The sequence below is a fragment of the Ascaphus truei genome, chromosome 19, assembly GCF_040206685.1.
Source record: "Ascaphus truei isolate aAscTru1 chromosome 19, aAscTru1.hap1, whole genome shotgun sequence".
In the NCBI taxonomy this organism is placed as follows: domain Eukaryota; kingdom Metazoa; phylum Chordata; class Amphibia; order Anura; family Ascaphidae; genus Ascaphus; species Ascaphus truei.
Genome location: NC_134501.1, coordinates 12,369,485 through 12,381,505, shown reverse-complemented (window position 1 = coordinate 12,381,505; position 12,021 = coordinate 12,369,485). Strand labels below are relative to the sequence as shown.

Genomic DNA, 12,021 nt, shown 5'->3' with positions numbered 1-12,021 from the left:
TCCACTAACGTGTGTGCATTTTATATCAACACACACAAAAAAAAAAAATTTGGATATTTTTTTTTTTTTTTAAGTTGTGTTTGAGAGACACAAAGTATGGAGATCCTTCATATAGTTATTTCAACACAGTAGTCTGCAATATGGTCTTCAAAACTGACATTGTGATATTGTCAACTATAAAGGGGATGAGATCGCTCGTTCAATAATACAATCTAAATTCTGATTAAAGTAAGCAGGTGCTCGAAAGGGATAAAGATATCAATGTATAACAGTGTTTATCCAAGAGGGATCAAAAAAGTATCCCCATAGCACCCGGCACTCGATGCTGGATAATTTATTCTGGACGACAATATTGGTACAAGGGTTATTAATTCCCTATACATTTGTTAAACATAGGTAATTTTCCCTATTGGAATATTGTCGTCCAGAATAAATTATCCAGCATTGAGTGCCGGGTGCTATGGGGATACTTTTTGATCCCTCTTGGATAAACACTGTTATACATTGTGATATTGTCCCAGAACTGGTATCCTTCACTCAAACTTTATAGTGTGCGCACCCACGCACCCACGCACCCACGCATACATTTTTACATACACATTCAATTTGGGTGGATAATGTCTTCACAGAGGCAATGCTAAAGTGTTCTTCTGCAAAGGTAGATGAAAATGTGCTTATTGAGCCCTCTTTTCCACTTCGGGACTGCTCATTGATCTTGCCATGGCCCTTGGTGCTCTGTTTCTATATAAAAGCATAAGGGCCCATTTTTACAGAGTGGTGCTAAACCATAAGGTGTGCGTGTACGCGTTGTTGTTTTTTTAACAATCTTTTTTCTTTATTGGAGAATTGCAGCATGGTTACAGAAAGAAATAACATTATAGAATTGGCAATGAAGTCATAGGCACATGACTGCAGGTGTTACAGGTCAATCCAATAAACCATTTTTTTTTTTTTTTGAAGGTAGGTTGAGGGGAAGACAGAGGAAGGGGGATAGGTGGGAATGACAAGAAAGATGGGGGGGGGATGGGAGCTGATGGAAGAAGGTCGTTTGGGTGTCTCCAATCCCACTCACCCTGGGGGAAGGTCAATTTTGGGCCAGGACCTGTAGGAGAGAAGGGGCTCCAGCGCCAGGCCATGGTTCCCACGTGTTGTAAAATTGGGGCATCTTTTGCCTTAACATGGCTGTGAGCCTTTCCATGCTCATAACTGTTTATTCTGCTAACGACTGTTCTTTTGGAAGGTGCTTTTATTTGTTTCCAAGCCGCTGCAACTGAGCACCTAGCGGCTGTCAGGATAGCGGAGATGAGCCTGGATAGTGGGGCGGGGAGGTCTTCTAGTGGTTTTCCCAGCACATATGTCAGAGGTTCCAAGGGGACCTTTAGTCCTAGGGTCTTGTAAAGGAGTCTTTGAACTCTGGTCCAGAACTTCTGGATCTCCGACATGACCACCAAATGTGGGCCATGTCTCGCCTTTGACCACATCCTCCAGCACAAGTCTAGTGCCGGGGAAGATCTGGCTCAATCTGCTCGGGGTCAGGTACCACTGGAATAGGATTTTATAGATATTTTCTTTTGTTATGGCACAAATCGAGGTTTTGGTAGCTGATTCCCAGATATCCTCTTAGTCCTCAGTGTCCATTTGTAGGTTAAGGTCAGCGTTCCATTTTTGCATGTAGGAGTGGGATGGGGGGGAGGGACAACTCCATCGCTCTGTAAATCTCAGAAATCAATCCTCTCTGGTATTCGCCTTTGAGGCAGAGAGACTCAAATTTGGTCAGGGGGGGAAATTTAGAGTTTTGGGATAGAGCTCGAAGGAAATGCCTAATTTGTAAAAATTTAAATAGATGGAGGCCGGGCGAGGGATATTTAGCTTGGAGCTCCTGGAAGGACAGAACTTCCTCATTCTTCAGCAAGTCTGCAACCATCCTAATATCTAGGTCCTGAAAGTGACCAAATTGTTTACGGGAGCACCCAGGTGGGAATTCTGGGTTTCCGAAAATGGGGGTGAGTTGAGAGGGGGATGATGATAGGCCGTACTTCCCTTTTATTTAAGCCAGATGGACCATGTGCATCTCATTGCTCCAAGTTCGAATTTCTGGGGTCGCTTTTCTTTGTATGCTTGGGACCATAGGATGACTGGGAGGGGGTGGGGGATGTGTGGTGAGATTCATAAGTAAGATTTTTTAAATAAAAAAAGTTTAATAATTTTTTTTTTTGTGTGTGTGCACTTATTAACCCCCCCCCCCCCCCATACACACACATCCATGCATATACGCATACATACACACCAATACTTACATTTGAGCGCAGGCAGCAGTACGAAAAGATGAATTTCTTCATCTTTGCAACTGTCTGTCGGCTCCCTGCCGTGTGCGCGGACCTATAGTAAGGCTGACTGACGTCAGCCAACTGAAATTCCGCGCGCACGGCATAGCACGCGCCCGGCACTATAGAACGTGCCTAAGGCACCTTGCAAGTGAATGGGACATGAGGTGTTTTATTGCATAGTTGTGCTAAGTAATTGTGGTACTAAGTAGCATTATAACAGTTAAACACATGAATCTTCTAGAATGCAATATACCTCAAACGTTATTACTTGTCAACATGACAAAGCATTAAGCATGCGTGGCAGTAGTGTAAATTATGGTCGCTGTTGGCAGACCAAATATTAGAGTTCTATAAATGAATTTGTTTTGTACAGGTCTATTCAGATGGTTGAGGGTTGAAGAGCTCTGAACTATAATTTAATCTATGAAGAAGTGTATTGGTGGTCTGCTAAAAGGTATTGCAACCAACAAACAGGTTTAATAGGTGAAATATTACTTTATTATTACAGTCTTGTGACATCACCTATCACATGGCAATTTACTAAAACGCAAAGCTCATAGAATCTATCCTCGTCCTCGAGGATTACTGACAGTCCAGGTTTTAAGGATATCCTCATTAGCACAGGTGGCCCAATCATTTTGACAGAACCACCTATGCTCAAGCATGGGGGTATACTTAACACCTGGACTGGTACTGGTTCTTGAAGACTGGAGTTAGGAACCAGATTATCCCCATACAATTCTGGGTGCGCATTTGACATAGGGTTGAATGAGTAGCTTATGGCAACGCCACTGCCCGTGAACCTTGTTCAAATCCCAGCGTCCGCTTTGTGACCTTGGGTGACATCAACATTAAATTGTAAATTCTTCAGGTCAGAGTTGAAGTGTCTGCAAAATGTATACAGGTATTCCTTGTTATCCACCGTTTCACTTTACAACAAATGGCATATCCGACGCTTTACAATGCCACCCTATGGGCTGTTTTTCGACGCCTGAATGCGTTACCCAACTCTCACCGCCACTGGTTAACATGGGACTCCCTTTACAACGGTTTCACTATCCAATGCAATGGATAACGAGGACTGCCTGTATTCTGTTTATATTGTCAGCATTATATAAGAAACAAATATATATATACAGAATGGGATTGTATGGACATGAATATATCTGATTTCAGACTTTGGCTCCCGTTTGTGTCATTTTAAAAAAAAAAAAATATTTTTGAAGCCAGAGCCCAGGGATTTCCTATCGGTGCTTGGAGCAGGCTGGGGATGAAGGAACCACCTGTGTAGACAGGTCAGCGCCATCTTGGTGACGTTTCTCGCCTAAACGCGCGCGCGCCCAGTGCGTGCGCATGCGTCGGGCGCGTGCACGACACCAAGGCGGACTCTATCACGACGACGTGAAGCTTTCGGCAGCCATATTTAAAATGGTAAAAAAAAAACGTCTACGTCACATCCGTAATTAGCAACATCAAGCCAGGGTCTGACACACGTCCGCTACAGACGTCATCACGTGGTAGCGCGCGCGTGCTGGTCTCGCCGGGGTCCCACAGCCGCGCGCTCCAGCTCCGTGACTGGCTCTTCCCAAGATGGCGGCGTGCGGACGTGTCCCGCTGTGGTGGTGCCTGTGTGTCAGCGCGGGGCTGGCGCTGCTCGGTCCCCGAGGGGTACACGGGCAGGCCGGGCAGCAGGCGGCGGGGGCTGCCCCCGCGGGGCCGCAGATTGCGGCGGCAGTAGCGGTGCAGCCCGGGGCTGGGCAGGGCGTCTCGCAGGCCCGCAGGCTCCCCGGCTGGAAGCTGGCGGAGGAGGAGGCCTGTAAGGAGGATGTGAGCCGCATCTGCCCGAAGCACACCTGGAACAATAACCTGGCCGTGCTGGAGTGCCTGCAGGACGTGAGGGAGGTGAGAGCCGGCGGCGGGGGGCTGGAAAGGTGGACACATAATTTGACTGTGTGGGCACACATGTGCCTGTGTTATAGGGCATTATGCATGCGTGTGTGTGTGTATGTATATTATATATATTTATTTACATACACATATACACACACACCTCCTCCCTATGTATAGGGCTCTATGTATTCTCTGGTTTGTATATATATAAACGCAGCCCTTGTCAATTCATTTCTGGGTGATGACAGTGTATGTGTGTGTATATCTCTCTCTCGGTATCTATCTCTTATATATTCAATAAAAAGATCACTTGTGCGCACATTCATATGTCTTAGGTCTGCAATGTGATGCTATATATATCTGACAGGTCTCCCTCAAAGGTAAGACATGTTATTATCAACATGATTGTCATTTCGGTCCTCTTGATAAAGGTCTATGTGAGGACCGAAATGTTGATTCTGCAATGAAATGTTACATTTTGTGGAAGACCCGCACGTTCATTGTTTCACTTTGTCTGGATTGAATTTAATCCCGGAGCACTCGGGGATATCTATGGAACCGTGAGTTGCCCTTTTAACAATCTCGTATAGATATGACACTTATCATTTTTTTTATAAAGAGCCAAAATATTACACCACATGGTTCAATGGGGAAGGACATGCGCGACAAACAGAATGACACAGGATAACAAATGAACATGAACTGCTAGCTAGCCCTGCTTGTGGGAGCTCAACTGTTTCTCCAAAGGGACTGAATTGGAAAAATAGTTGTGTAGTGATCCTAAGTGTATTACATTCAAGATGCATTCTAAAAGACTATTAAACTTCATTTTGCATGGAATTCTAACATCTGTATCAGGTATTTATATTAACTTGGCTTAAAGTGTGAACATTTGCTCTTGGCTTCCTCAACAATTTCAAATAAATTATCAAGAGCTGACCGTTCAAAGGCCTCTCCAAAGCCCTTTTGTTTTACAATCTATTTCCCTACTGCCTTTTGTTGGAGGCTAGGGATTCCTCCCAAACATAGCAGGGAAAGCAGAGGTGTGGTATAATCTTGTTTTAGGAGGTCACAGGTTAAGGAAGCACAAGAATGGCAATATTTATCCTAAACAATTACTATTTTTTATTGAAGTATGTGAACTGGAATCTGAGTGTGAAGCATTGTTAATTGGCATTGTATTTTAAAGAAACATCAGTAAAAATGTTTATATTTCACAATGCTAGAAATATTTAACCACCTTTTTCTTGCAATAAGTGATTTGTAGGTATATACACTTTTATGAACATAACATTTTATTCAATAAAGGCTTTAAGAATACAGTCTCTTCACGTGTGTAGGCTGTTTTAGGGCAGTTAGCAGGGGCAGTTATGGGTTTTTGATTGTGAGTTAGGCCTTGGATTATTACTACGAGAAATGAACTATTGTGAAGGATTTCTATTGCCTCAATCAAATTGTGGTTGTAGATGTTATCGAAGTCTATAGTAGGCTGTCTTGAAGGAGGGCAGATATTGTTTCTGAAGTGTTGGGGGGAGGTGGCAAAGTGTAATTTGATGTCTTCATGAGTGTTCTGATGGTAGTTTTTAACACCAACACACCATTTATATATATATATATATATATATATATATATATATATATATATATATCTCTATATATATTTGTTTTCAGTATGTAAAAAATAGTTCAGTTGAAAAACTGTGTGCATCATGTTTTTATTGCAGTGTCACATATGGGTAAGAGGGTGTGTACTAATAGAAGACAGAGCTGAAAATGTTTGAAAGGCTTGAGTGCATTTTTAATTGTTTGCCTTTAAGTGCTCAGTTTATTTTGAAAAGGGTTGACTGTAGACACTGCAGTGGTTTTCAGCCCTCTCTCCAAGGAATCCTAGCCACGCCAGATTTGAGAAATTACGGGGTGGAACTTTGACCATAACAAGGGAGGCATTTTATATACTGGGGTCATGGCAGATATACATCCTTAAAATGGGATAATCCTGTGATGTGGCTGCATTTATAACTCCATATGTGGCCTCCATGTGGTTGTAGTAAATGTACTGTTAAAGCTTGCAATCTTATCAGATTTGCATGAAAGTGAAAACTCATACTTTTAATGTTTTTATCTACTTTTAGTAAATGGTTTTTATTCTCCGTTTGACATGTAATAGATTTTCATATTGACTCTTAAAAGCCGTAGCCCAAAAGGTACAATGATGCATTTCACACTGTGTGAAAATTACTCTGCTTTTGTTAGAAGTCTTTTACCGTTTCATACCTAATGTGAAGTAAAAATATTGAAGTGATTTAGACTGGAGGTGTAGGGCGTCTTATAAAACCCCTGAAAATGTCCATGTTGGTGTCCTATAAATATTGTTTTATTCTCTGTAGGGGAAGACCTCTTGAGGATGTGATAGTAGAGTTTGAGATGGAAACAAAGTTTTTCTGAAAAGTAATTTCATCAGGCCAAGCATTTTTGGTATACCTGTTTACTTAAAGACAAGTTGGAGTTGTTAGGAGTTTACAGCATTACGCCAAGTAAAGTCATCGGTGCTATTTAACATATGTCATCATTTAACATGTAATGGCATTGCAAACGTAAGCATAAAAGCACTGTAAGGAATATCCCTAAACGCAATAACTACTGCTGTTTCCAAGATCGGAGATTCATTCATCCCTGTTCAGTGGAACTTTGGATTCCTTGCTTTGGACAGGAAGCAAAAATAGGAGAACTGTGACGCAGCACCAAATTGACGGAGGATGACTCAATATACAATAAAGAGTTTTATGGATCATTGACAAGTAGACCGACATGTTTTGCACAAGTTGTGCTTTCTCGAGGTCTACTTGTCAAGGATCCAATAAAGCTCATTTTTGTATATAAAGTCATCCTCACTCAGTTTGGTAGTGCGTCGTCGTAGTTCTCCTGTTTTTGTTTCATCTACCATCGCGGACGGCACACGGGAGGGCAACGACCAGGCCCTGAGCGTGAGAAGGGATCATGGTACATCTGAAACCGTGCGGCAGCAGTTATATACCGAATCCGGTGAGCGTGGATGTTCAGGGGGGTCATACCAGGTGTGCAAGGATAAATAAGGCAACTGGGCGCCATTTATTCATTTTCCTGGATGCTGCGTGCTCTGATTAAGAGTGAGGCCAGGTAGGCGTTATCTTATCTCTATTTCCATCACTGGATACCCCGCATCTACTCTCCATATAATATTTATGGACCATATCATATATATATCTCATTCAAGTTTTTAAAGACCTTAACAGTCTCTTCTGTTTGAACACTTTCGAGCCCCAGATTTTCCTACTGGACGTTATACAGGAAGCTACTGAATAATTTCCCAGGGGATTATGCGATGAGTGTATTACAAGTACACAAATGCCTGTTTACCCACACATTTTATTGATGAACCACAACCTGTTTGGCATTTATTAGCTACAGGACAGTCCCATCCTGTATTGTATCTTTCCTTGTGTTTGGTCTTGTTTATAACCTTAAATGTTTTCTTATTTTTTCCTTTTTGTAACTGAAGGTCTTTGAGTCCCATTGGGAGAAAAGCTGTATATGATTTATTATTAATAAAGTAAAATGTGGTATAAAGAGTTTTTTGATTCTTTTAACTGCTTCACAGGTTCTTTTGTCAGCAGTGCAGTTAACATGAGCAGTGTTTAACTCCTTCAGCGCCAGTAGGGCTTGCAGTATATTGCAAAACACTGAAGGGTGTGAATAATATTAATGGCATAATATGTTGGAGTTTAGAAGCTGCATGGCATGTGCTCTTTTGGATAACTTGAAGCCTTTTTTTCTAGCGACAGCTTTGTCTTGAAATCTGTGTAGGAGGAGGAATAAATAATCCCCATTCATTTTAACTGTGCTCATATTTCCAAGAATCTGCCCCATCGCCTCCTTAACGTGCTGGGTGATGAGGTATTTTGTATTATACACAGCGTGATGACTAGCACTCCCCTTACATTACCAGTGCCTTAACTTTTCTTACTGTTCTTGGCATTAAAATAGTAACAGATGAATCAGACCGCTCTCCTATAAAAATAGTCCTAGAGAATGTAAGGCCGGTGCATAGGGGTATAAAGCAATAATATGATACAAATATAACCCCAAAAGAGTTGCACTCGAATGCCAAAGTTGGTTTGGGTATAAGGCAAAAGGGTGACCCATCAAATAGGGCCTCCTGGTCAATCTCAACCTAGTGATCAGCAATAAAAAAACAATAATACAATTTTATTTAATCATTTATTTACACAATAACGATAAACGAATGAATACAATTCCCTGTAGTGGAGTAGAAAGTAGAGTATGTATATAATCTTGTTAGTTAATTCTGTCCTTGTATATAGTGTTTATCAGTTTCTGATCGCAACACTCATGTAAAAAAATGGCATTCGAGTGCAACTAATTGGGGTACCTTTTTTGACTCTTTTGGGGTTAAATCTGTATCATATATGTTCTAGGCATTTAATTATGACTACTGGCAAAACAGCAGTTGTCATAAAGGTGTTCTTGTGTTGTAGCACTATGCATCCAAATGCTTTCTTGCATATTCTACATTGTGTGTGTTCCTGGTTGAGAACTGTCAATAGATAGTGCAGACAGAAGCCTCAAATTGCTATGTCCTCAATCACTTATACACATACGAGTAAACAAGTCCAGTTCAGAAACTTTATTAAAGTGAAGTCCCACCTATGAGCACAGCTGGTATAGCCATGCCTGCTAGGATATTGTAGGTGGCACAGTTTAAAAAAAAAATGGTTACAAGCATTTATATGAATGTTTAACCAAATACTCTTTTGTGTGGGTTGCCATCTGTATTTCTTTTGGGGTCAAACAATGTTTCTCTTGTAGCATACGGGTACATTGGGAGTCACATTTTTGTTCTGTGAGCTTATAGGGGTCCATTTTAAAATGGAAAAGCAAAAGCTGACACTGTGCTCATTTGCAGGTCATTACCCAGAATCCCTTGCTGCAGTGGAAGCATTGTTTGCTAAGAGATAGTGGGGAAAGGCATGGTTGCAGACCTGTCAGACATAAGAATGTGCTCACGTGATATTGTTTGCTGTACACTGGAGCGTTTTTGTCCCTTTTACTCCATTACTTTTGTCTGGTTCTTTATACTCCTATTTTAATGTACCATGATTATAATCTAAAATGGTCAATTGTTATATTGCATAAAAAAGTATGCAAAACTGAAGGATATAAATGTTTAGCGTTTTATTCTGACAATGAAATTGTGTATTATCACATTTTTCACAATTTTTTCACTGTTTGCCTAAGTTTTACTAATTCTATTCTTGTTTTCATTTTAAACCCTTTGACTACCAGAGGGTCCAGCAAGGCAGGGGTTAAATAACCATGGCGTACGTTCGATTTATACTAATCTTACATTTGTGAGCTTTTTCTGGTTCTTCTGTTATACGCGTATATCTATTTGTTTATCCAAATGTATTATGATCAGGACCGCAGCAAAAGGGAGTGGGGAGGGGTTAGTGACTTGCCCCAACCTGCACATCTTGCTTCCTCTGATCCAGCACCTGATAACAAAAAACAAATGATTATGCTGAAAACATTTTAGTGTTAGAGGGCTGTGTGGAGTTGAGTGGTCGACCGGGCCTGGCTTGCACATGTTCCTTTGATCTGAGCCTTAGGCTGTTGTATCTGTGGCTTGTAGCTTTGTCATGTGCTAAGGTCCACAGGCTGCTTCTGTGTGAATGAAACTTACAGCGATCCCATTTTTGCACAATTCTATAATTGTATACACATTCACTGTTTTTTATTGTTGAAAAAGACTAGAGTAATATACAACGCACATTACACTAGCAGTGCATGATTTCTCATACCTAACTGAATAAAGAACGGGGCAGAGTTTTCACTAGGCCAGAAATCATTCCAAACAGATATCAGAAAGTTAATTATGATGGGTATTTTTAAATGCAAATTTTTAATACCAGTATTAAAAATACAGAAGCAATTTTCAATAGTTCAGTACATAAGCAAAATAAAAATGGGTTAAAGCACATTTGCACAGCGTACGTGGAATTGGTGGTTTAAATGCTCTTGAAGGACTTGACATTGCGGATTGGATCTGCTACCGCTAATAGAAAAGTATCAAAAGGATCACTGTTTACCTCTTACAGTATTTCTTTCATGGCAGCATACAGATCCACCTTCCCTCTGTGCCTGATTTCTCGTCATCGATAAATCACAGACGCAGCTCCTTGTTTGCTGCCTTCATCAATGCTGGGAATTTTCCAGTTGATGTTGCGTTGCTGTCAGCTAGTAGAGCAGAAGCTAAAGCTGACAAAGGACTTGAAGACTTTAACACAGCAATCTTAAGGCTTCCCACCCCCCCCCCCCCCCCATGTGTTTATTTTTTTATTATTATAAATGGTTCCCTGCAGCTGAACCGTGGCACTCTAAGCTGCATGCTGCAGTTGAGCTATAGACTAGAGGACCACCTGGTTCATATAAGGCCAATAAACACTTTATTTTGGTAATTAGCATTTTTACCTTTTTAGTGACGGAAGTCCAGACCCAGTTTAGCAGATGGTGGTAAACTGGAGTGCACTGTGTGAGATTGGGGTCCCTATGCCATATCTACTAATCAGGGTTCTGCCTTAAGATGTCTTCAGGCACTGGAAGATGCCTTCCCTCCCATTTAATTAAATGGTATGTAATGGGTCATTTCGCATACCCCTGCTTGCTAAATGGGCCCAGACGTCTGGGACCATAGGACCAGCATAATAGTTATTTATAAATGTGTCACAAGCTTTCAAGAAGAAGACAGGAGCAGTCATGCTAAAATGCTGCCATGGGTGCTAGCAGGTTACACTAGAAAAGGAACAAATGCAGCACTCTCATGATCTTCGAATGTAGAACTGTTTAATCAAAGATCGATATTTCGGTTCTAAGTTGTGGACCTTTCTCAAGAAGCATTCAAAACTTTGTGTTTTTCAAATGTGAGGGCTTTTTAAATGTACGTTCACACTTGTTTAACACCTTTTTGCTGTGCAATAGAGTTGCAGGCCTGTTAGGCAGTGTAGAGGTTAAAAAATAAAATGCCAGCTGTACAGTGTAATAATAGTCTCCCAGGCCACATGATGTCAGGCTCCCTGGAAAGTAGGCGGGGAGAGGCATGATCTGGTCTGTTTTCAGGATATCAGTGTTACAGATCCGGATCTCTGTGACCTTGACAATCTGTTTATGTAACCCCTTCACTGCCAATGTGCCTGCTGGGTTCTGGAGGAATAGTGAACTTTTCAGATCCTAATGCTATAGTCGGGAACAAATGTTGTTCAGAACAGGTTTATAAGATTTTGGGGTCCTGATAAGGAACAGGAGATTCAGGTTTCCTCATCCCTATTACTATACTATTGATTAGGCCTTGGTCCCCCTAACTCTGATCTTTGCTGCCACCCATCTTCCCTCCGTGGGTACCCCTTTCCTTCCTCTGTGCTAAAGTTCGAAGGGACTAGGGAGCTGCAGATGTGAGACTTCCTCGCATCGGGCCATTCCCGTTCTGCATTCACTCCCAAATGTGGGATGAAGAACGGTCGCTGCTTTGTATCTGCGGGGCCTGTTTCTCCATGCCCACTATCACTCCGTAAGTGCAGGGGAAATTACTGTCTGTATACTGTACTTCATTACATCGATAATAAACGCCTCTTGATAATTAAATGTTAAGATTCAGAGGACAACTTTATTTTTTATGCAGCTTCATATTTCAAATCTGATTTTGGTAAAACATGGCATTTCAAGTAGAATAATTATATTGGTCTAATGAAAT

General features: G+C 41.4%; 1 protein-coding gene across 1 annotated transcript in view; it reads left to right on the top strand.

The window, feature by feature from the left end:
• The first annotated feature begins 3,792 nt into the window (after positions 1–3,792).
• The window catches only part of GLG1 (golgi glycoprotein 1), a 65,722-nt gene continuing 57,493 nt past the window's right edge, over positions 3,793–12,021 (top strand). The window contains exon 1 of the mRNA XM_075576607.1: positions 3,793–4,229. Coding sequence (XP_075432722.1) covers positions 3,918–4,229 — 312 coding nt within the window. The 5' untranslated portion in view covers positions 3,793–3,917. The remainder of the gene's footprint in view (positions 4,230–12,021) is intronic.